Raw genomic sequence first — 8,311 nt, forward strand, 5'->3', positions numbered from 1 at the left:
TGGGGGGTCATGGGAGAAGCGTCAGAGTAGGGGGTGATGTAGGGGAGGAAGTAGTGATAGAGGAGAAGATAAGAGAGGAACTTGAACAAGGAGAGACAAGCTTGCCCGCCGGGCTTTTGATATCTAAAAGATGATACTTGAACCGTAAAGATCTTGTAACCAGAGATTGCTGTCGCGAGGGTGGAACATCCGTTTCAAGGCATTTGAAGAGGTTGTGCAGTCTTATCTTGCTCACCGATGCACAAGTGAGCTTGCTCACCGATGCACAAGTGAGCTTGCTCACCGATGCACAAGTGAGCTTGCTCACCGATGCACAAGTGAGCTTGCTCACCGATGCACAAGTGAGCTTGCTCACCGATGCACAAGTGAGCTTGCTCACCGATGCACAAGTGAGCTTGCTCACCGATGCACAAGTGAGCTTGCTCACCGATGCACAAGTGAGCTTGCTCACCGATGCACAAGTGAGCTTGCTCACCGATGCACAAGTGAGCTTGCTCACCGATGCACAAGTGAGCTTGCTCACCGATGCACAAGTGAGCTTGCTCACCGATGCACAAGTGAGCTTGCTCACCGATGCACAAGTGAGCTTGCTCACCGATCCACAAGTAGCTCCGGCAGTCTCTCATGTGTAAGGCTAGCCACCAGTAGCTCTGTGACATCAACACGTCCCTCGATCGCAGTCTCCTGGGAGTTGCTGATTTGATCCTACTCAAAGCTGACGATCAAGAGACTTGAAATAACAGTCAGACTCGGAATCGACTAGTACCTCCCAGTGTTTTCCGGCAACTTCATGTCCGGTCCGCAGTGTAGCTGATATCCGACCGACCAATCTGGCTGGGGAGAGGCTTGTTGTTCCTAGAGTGCATCCGAAGATCGATCAAACAGATTGTGGCTGGGATACTAGTGATAGGGCTGACTTGAAACAACTTGCGGCTAGAGAGAGAGCCTGATTGAAGAGAAGAGTCATCCGAATGTGTGTAACGAGACTTGATGGGATTGCACGAGTTTGCAGCAGAAACGAAAAAAACACCAACAAACAGAAACTGCAGAAAACATCATGACTGACCAGACATGAGATCAACATGGTTGGCATGTATACGAGGCTTGAGACTCCTGGGTCATGACGGATCGAAATCAAGCTTGTTGCAAGTGGACCGACGTTGTGTGACGCACGGAAGTCTCGAGTCTGATTTTGAAATCAGACCCGAGAATTTCAAAGTCTTTGAGACTTTGCAACTCATTCCAGTGTCACACAACTCCGCAAGCTCCGAGCGACTGTGTGCAAGAGCCGCCGCTTCGTAAACAGTCCTCCGAGTGTACCGGCAGACACTCGCCAACCTACTTGGCTCAACGCCGAGGACCGAGCTCAGGAGTACCCGTAGTCAGGTCAGACTGTTAGGCTAGGTAGCACCCGGGTGTGTAGACAGGTCATAGGCTACTAGGATGTCTCGCGAGATCTTCTCTGGCAAGGGATCGAGTGAGACCGGGGTACCCCTTAATGAGAGTTGGCGTGTATGGACTATGGTGGAGGGGTGGCTTCGGCCCTGTGGTGGGTGAGGGGGTGGTGCTGAGGAATGGATCTGGTCTTGTGCTGACCGCTGACGTGGCTATCAAAGACCACCATCAGAAGCATGACGACTGAGTCACTCTCGTTCCTCTCTCATGGACGCGATTCCAACCCCCCCGATGTCTTCATCCATCCTCCCCTTGGACAAGACAAGGTCTCCAACCTCTTCCTCCTGAATGCCGGTTTTCGCTGCCTCCTTCGTTTCCTAGTATTTTATTGAGGCGGGTTTGTTGGCTCTATCCTCCCCCTCCTTTGTTTGCTCCGGTTTGTCCTTCTTGCTCAGTCAATAAATTGAATGATCACTTGCTTTCCTTTCTCTCCTCCCATGCATCTCTCCCTCGCACCCATCACGCCATCTTGCTCTAGAGTCACTTTGCTCGGACTCTTGTTTGTCTTGGCAACACCTTCTTCCATCTTGCTCTAGAGTCACTTTGATCGGACTCTTGTTTGTCTTGGCAACACCTTCTTCCATCTTGCTCTAGAGTCACTTTGCTCGGACTCTTGTTTGTCTTGGCAACACCTTCTTCCACTCTCCCGCGTGAGACGCTGCCATCGGTCACCTGACGCCGCGCGTCGACCCGAGACGAAGAGACAAGTTGGTTCGTGCCGAGCATCGTCTGTCCCAAGAGTCATCGTGTGCTGATCAGAGGATCTCAGCTGCTCCCGGCTCTGATCTCATTACTGCTCCTCGGGTCACTGAGCACTCGCTCACACAGTGTGTAACTCCGGATCTTGAATGTTTGATCGATCAGAGTTCGTTTCACTCCTCCCCCCTCACACACCCCAGCGCCACGGCCACGAGCAGCGCCGCCTTCTGCTTCCTCTCAAGAGACCAGCATGAGGAGACTGTCGCTGACTCACTCTGCTTCCTCTCAAGAGACCAGCATCAGGAGACTGTCGCTGACTCACTCTGCTTCCTCTCAATCAGATCTCAACATCTTCGCTTTCCATCTCATTCGCATCTCATTGGGTTTGAGGGCTTTACTCTCAGCGACTTCTTCTTCCCGCAAATCGAACACCAGGTGATCTGTCTCTCTCACTCATGATCGCACTTGCATCATCACAACATACTGCTCTTGTGTGATCTGATCTGACTGTTTGCGTTTCCGGGGAACACAGCCCCTCGTTCCTTCTCGGACTGCATCTGTACCTCATCATCTGCTCCGAGGCTCGTACCGTGAGCTGAACGCGCCATTGCGTCCTGGAAGTTTTGCACCGTGCGGTTCATCTACGAGTAATACTGTCAGTGTTGATCGGAGCACTACTGTACGGCCATCTTGTACGTCGACGTGTTCACCAGGCTCTGACTTACCGTTGTCGTTGAGTGTGTTCTCTGTCTCTGGTTCAATTCACTGTCACGGCGATTCTCTTCACAGAGCTTCTTTCACTCGAATGTGCAATATCGTATTCTTGGTGTAAAGTTGGTACACGAGAGTGACAGTGTTGGAGTGCGCTAATAGTTTGACTGGCACGGCCGGCACTGCACTGGCATGCGATCCTTCAAATCCCCTTGAGACTCACTGTCAGTCGCCCGCCCGGCCGCCGCCCGGGGCTCGACTCCGGGCCGGTGAATCCCGGCGGCCGGGCACTGCACACAGACAGCGGCATGGGCCCGGCACTGGTTACCGTACCGTACTATGGTAACTGGTGACTACTGTTCAGGCGGACCCCGGGCCCGGCCCCGGGAGGTATTCGGAGGGCCCGGGCCGGGCCGGGCGGCCGGGCGGCAGGAGCCGGGCCGGGCCGGGCGCCGGTACTGGAAACTTCACCGTTCAGGCGGAGCCGGGCCCGATACGGGCTAGCCGGTACTGTGACTCTTTACTCAAAGTACCGTAGTACGGTGACTCACTTGAATAACTAATTAAGTAAGAGCGTTTCTGATGTCTAAAAACTTTGAGTAAAGACCAGTCTAACGGACAAAAGTAACTGACCGTAGTGCGATGATTGTCTACCCCTACCGTCGGTCCGACCTAAGTCAGAGTCTGATACCGGTACTTTATCCATAATAACAGTGGAGTAGAGACGGTAGGGTACCCTACCTGTACCCGTGTAATCCCCTCGGGTACCCCTACCCGTTGTACTGATGAGATCAGACGGGGTACTCAATCCTTCATTTCCCAAAAACAGGTTGACTTCTGATCAGGGGTGGGGTAGTAGGCTGAGGAAAGTACGGGTGGTGTGCCCTCCCTTCCTAAAATGCTTCTCAGACTGGAGGTAGGGTGGGTGTACGTATGCTTTCAGTACAGGGGGTGGTCTCGTGAGATGGTACACCCCCACCCCCTCTTGGTTAAGAAGAAGGGTGGGTATCCATGTAGACTTTTTAGAAGGGTGGGTGGGGTACCTCAAACCCGCTGATTCTCAAGTGGTGGGATGTGAGGATGTTAACTCTGTAGAGAGGTAGGGTAGGCTGGTACTGCCCACCCCTATTAAATTCAGGAAACCATGGTATTCTATAGGGTAGGGTAGGGTCATATCACAGGAAGGGGTGGTCGTGAATGTGCTTATAACAATGGAAGCGATTGAAGAGCGGGAGGAGAGAGGGAGAGAGGATGGAAGGAGCTTGAGGGAGGGTGAGGACAAGCTTGTCATGTCGCTAGAGTGTGAGAGATGTCTTGTAGCTGCTGCAGAGAGAAAGAGACGTGACAACAGACAGAAGAAAGGAGAAGAGAGGAGGGAAAAGAAACGGCTGATGGAAGGTTTTTTGGCATTCTTGTTTGCAAGTAGAGGGAAGCTAGAAACGTTTTGCGCTTTTCCTTTTCTCATACTGCCATTCTCCCCTCTTTCTCTTCCAACAAAAGGAAGTGAAGAGAAGAGATAATTAAGAATGCCACGAGGGAAGAACTTGTGCTGTGTGTAGATGACAAGCCTTAGGTTTATGTGTAAGACAACAAGATCGTATCACCCCTCTAAGCAACTCTCGATGACATGACGCTTGTGACAGGCGTTGAGATCTGTTGGGCCTTGTCCCCTCCTGCTAGACTGGTACGGCATGGGGAAGGATGTACAGACAGAGATTCTAGAGCTGGAGCGTGAGCTCTTGACCTTGAGAGTCAAGAATGAAGTGCTGCTCGCCCACTCCTCCGCTCTCGCTCAAATCAGAAATCCCACGGCTCATCCACCAGCTAGTGCCCAGCAGACGACCAGCTGGACTATCCTCGACGACATCAGCTCTGACCTCAAGAAGCTCTTTCAGACCCCTCGAGACTCAAAGGATTACAAAACGATTCTCAACAACCTCCGCATGGCTCTCGGCGTCGACGCGTCGGCCATCAGCCCTGACAAGCTCTCGTACGATGACTACGAGGTCAGAGTCGCAAGAGAGTGGGAGCTCGAGCGCAAGGCCAGCAGCCTCGGCGACCTCAACATCCTCCGAGTCATGGCGGAGTGCATCCCCGGCGGGAGCGCGGCGAGTCCTCTTGCGGGGCTACAGGGGATGACGGAGAGCGCTCTATCGGCTCTATGGCAGACGGCGATAGGGAGGAGGCTCGAGGAGGCGCTGAGGAGGCCGGCGGAGGCAGGAGGGCGGGCGGGAGGAGACGGTCCGACGTCGCACAACAGCAAGTTTGCGGTGAATGAGTCGGACGGTACAGGCAGCGGGGAGGTACGCGAGGCCGTGTACGGGAAGATCGAGGAGTACTACGGGGGGCTGATGGAGCGGATCGGGCTACCTCAGACGGAGCTGATGAAGGCGATAGAGGAGGAGCACTGCGAGGGCGAGGACGCGGAGGAAGCGTTCACGACGAGCAACTACGGGATCAGGACGACAGCCAAGGAGGAGTGGCTCAACGTCACAGACCCGCAGAGGAGGCAGAGCCTGTCGGTCGGGAAGCGGGTGATCCGAGGGATGGAGGAGCTGAAGGGGCTGGACACGGCGATGAAGGCGGGGCTACAGGAGGCGGAGCTGATCGCGCTGCAGCTCTACACAGGTAAGAGAGAGAGATAGCGAGAGAGGGAGAAGGAGCATGGGGGAGGAGAGAGGAGCAAGAGAGCGTGAGATGGCTGACAAGAGGCTTGCTATGACAGGGCCGATGTACTTCAAGTACAACTCTGTTCTTCGAGCTCCCAACGACGACCTCCGAGACTCCAGCAAGCTCCCCAACAAGTACACGACGACCATCCACTGCATCGTCAGCGGCATCGTCAAGCTGTCTCGTCACACGCCTCTGCCGGAGGGGCTGCGGGTTGTGTGGAGGGGGCTGAAGGGGATGAGGCTGCCGGAGAGCTTCCTCAACGAGGACAAGCTCGGGGTGTCCGGAGGAGTCGAGTACGGGCTGCTGAGCACGACGACAGACGTCAGGAAGGCGATGCAGTACGCCGGGGAGGAGGGAGAGTCGATCGTGTTCGAGATCAGCTGCGGGGCGATCGACCGGGGGGCGAGCTTGACGTTTGTGTCTCAGTATCCGGGGGAGGGGGAGATGCTGTATCCGCCGCTGTCGTACCTGGAGGTGGTGAAGACGCCGCGGTACAGGGAGGTAGAGGGGAGGCGGGTGAAGGTGCTGGAGCTGAAGATCAACGCGAACACGATGAGCTTGACGATCGAGGACTTTGTGGGGAAGAGGAAGCAGCTGTATGTAGGGCTGATGGAGAACCTGGCGAGGGAGGTAGAGCGAGACGTGAGGGGGTGGGAGGGGAGGATCCAGGAGCGGCTCAGGACAGCAACACTTGACTCTTTCTACAAGCACCATCAGAATCTTGTCCGATCGATCGTGGAGGAGAGCTGGGGGCTGGTGGAGGCGAGCAGGGCGAGGGAGTCGGGCTGGTACAACGACGAGTCAAACTACAAGGAGGCGATCGAGCTGTCGAACCGAGTGAAGGACATGGCGATCAACAAGCTCAGGCACTGGATCGAAGACACCCAGGGAGACCTTAAATGTCAAGCCATTGCACGCGAGCCGATGCAGTCAGTGTACTGGAAGACGATGGCGGGTCTGATGTACAAGATCAGCTCGCGGACTCCAGCAGGCGATGACGGCAGACGAGAGCAGAGCAAGAGGCTGTGCGGGATGTACGGCTTGTCGATGTCAAGGTCGGGCCAGCACGGGGAGCCGCCGACAGTGACGGCGGTGGTACGAGGACAGGGGGAGCTGATCGGGCTGCTGAAATCGGGCGAATGCGACATGGACGAGTGGATGGAGGACGGGAGGACAGGGCTGCATGTAGCGGGGATGCTGGGGAGGGCGGGGAGCGTGAGGGAGCTGATACAGGCAGGTGCAGAGGTAGGAGCGAAGGACGATGAAGGGAAGACGATGATGCACTGGGCGGGGGAGTATGGGCATGTGGAGGTGCTGAAGACGGTAGAGGAAGAATGCGGGAAAGAGACTCTGAGGACCTTGATGATGGAGAGGAGCAATGACGGCAAGACATGCGCGCACTATGCGAGTGCAGGTGGGCACTTGGAAGTGCTGCGGTATGCTGTAGAGACATGCGGGGAGGAGCTGCTGAGGGAGAAAGACAATGGCGGCAGGACATGCGCGCACTTGGCGAGTCTCAGAGGACACTTGGAGGTAGTGCGGTATGTTGTAGAGACATGCGGGGAGGAGCTGCTGAGGGAGAAGGCCAATGACGGCTACACATGCGCGCACTATGCGAGTCTCAGAGGGCACTTGGTGGTAGTGCGGTATGTTGCAAAAATATGCGGGGAGGAGCTGCTGAGGGAGAAGGACAATGATTACGCGACATGCGCACACTTGGCGAGTGAGGGAGGGCACTTGGAGGTGTTGTGGTATGCTGTAGAGACATGCGGGGAGGAGCTGCTGAGGGAGAAGGACAAGCACGGCAGGACATGCGCGCACTTGGCGTGCATGGGAGGGCACTTGGAGGTGCTGTGGTATGCTGCAAAAAACATGCGGGGAGGAGCTGCTGAGGGAGAAGGACGAGTACGGCAAGACATGCGCGCACTATGCGAGTCAGAGAGGGCACTTGGAGGTGCTGCGGTATGCTGTAGAGACATGCGGGGAGGAGCTGCTGAGGGAGAAGGACAATGACGGCAAGCATGCGCGCACTGGGCAGTCAGAGAGGGCACTTGGAGGTGCTGCGGTATGTTGCAGAGACATGCGGGGAGGAGCTGCTGAGAGCGAAGGCCAATGACGGCTGGACATGCGCACACTATGCGAGTGCGGGAGGGCACTTGGAGGTAGTGCGGTATGCTGTAGAGACATGCGGGGAGGAGCTGCTGAGGGAGAAGTCCAATGACGGCAGGACATGCGCGCACTAGGCGAGTGAGGGAGGTCACTTGGAGGTAGTGCGGTATGCTGTAGAGACATGCGGGGAGGAGCTGCTGAGGGAGAAGGCCAATGACGGCTGGACGTGCGCGCATGAGGCGAGTACGGGAGGGCACTTGGAGGTAGTGCGGTATGCTGTAGAGACATGCGGGGAGGAGCTGCTGAGGGAGAAGGCCAATGACGGCTGGACATGCCCTCATGCGGCGAGTGCGGGAGGGCACTTGGAGGTAGTGCGGTATGTTGCAGAGACATGCGGGGAGGAGCTGCTGAGGGAGAAGGACAATGACGGCTGGACATGCCCTCATGCGGCGAGTGCGGGAGGGCACTTGGAGGTAGTGCGGTATGTCGCAGAGACATGCGGGGAGGAGCTGCTGAGGGAGAAGGACCAGTACGGCAGGACATGCCCTAATGCGGCGAGTGCGGGAGGGCACTTGGAGGTAGTGCGGTATGCTGTAGAGACATGCGGGGAGGACGCTGCTGAGGGAGAAGGACGAGCACGGCAGGACATGCGCGCATGAGGCGA

The 8,311-nt window shown here is 56.1% G+C and overlaps 3 protein-coding genes across 3 annotated transcripts; 2 read left to right on the forward strand and 1 right to left on the reverse strand.

Moving 5' to 3' along the window:
• Positions 1-241: 241 nt before the first annotated feature.
• On the forward strand, positions 242-607 carry GUITHDRAFT_43593 (hypothetical protein; the record flags this gene model as incomplete). The annotated part of the gene is made up of 1 exon (XM_005818155.1): positions 242-607. A coding segment is annotated over one exon (366 nt), but the record flags the coding sequence as incomplete, so codon positions are not given.
• Positions 608-6,585: 5,978 nt separating this feature from the next.
• On the forward strand, positions 6,586-7,551 carry GUITHDRAFT_83306 (hypothetical protein; the record flags this gene model as incomplete). The annotated part of the gene is made up of 1 exon (XM_005818156.1): positions 6,586-7,551. The coding sequence occupies one exon, from the start codon at positions 6,586-6,588 to the stop codon at positions 7,549-7,551; it is 966 nt and encodes a 321-aa protein (XP_005818213.1).
• Positions 7,552-7,569: 18 nt separating this feature from the next.
• Positions 7,570-8,082, reverse strand: GUITHDRAFT_53028 (hypothetical protein; the record flags this gene model as incomplete). The annotated part of the gene is made up of 1 exon (XM_005818157.1): positions 7,570-8,082. A coding segment is annotated over one exon (513 nt), but the record flags the coding sequence as incomplete, so codon positions are not given.
• Positions 8,083-8,311: the final 229 nt, after the last annotated feature.

Source organism: Guillardia theta (genome assembly GCF_000315625.1).
Source record: "Guillardia theta CCMP2712 unplaced genomic scaffold GUITHscaffold_367, whole genome shotgun sequence".
In the NCBI taxonomy this organism is placed as follows: domain Eukaryota; class Cryptophyceae; order Pyrenomonadales; family Geminigeraceae; genus Guillardia; species Guillardia theta.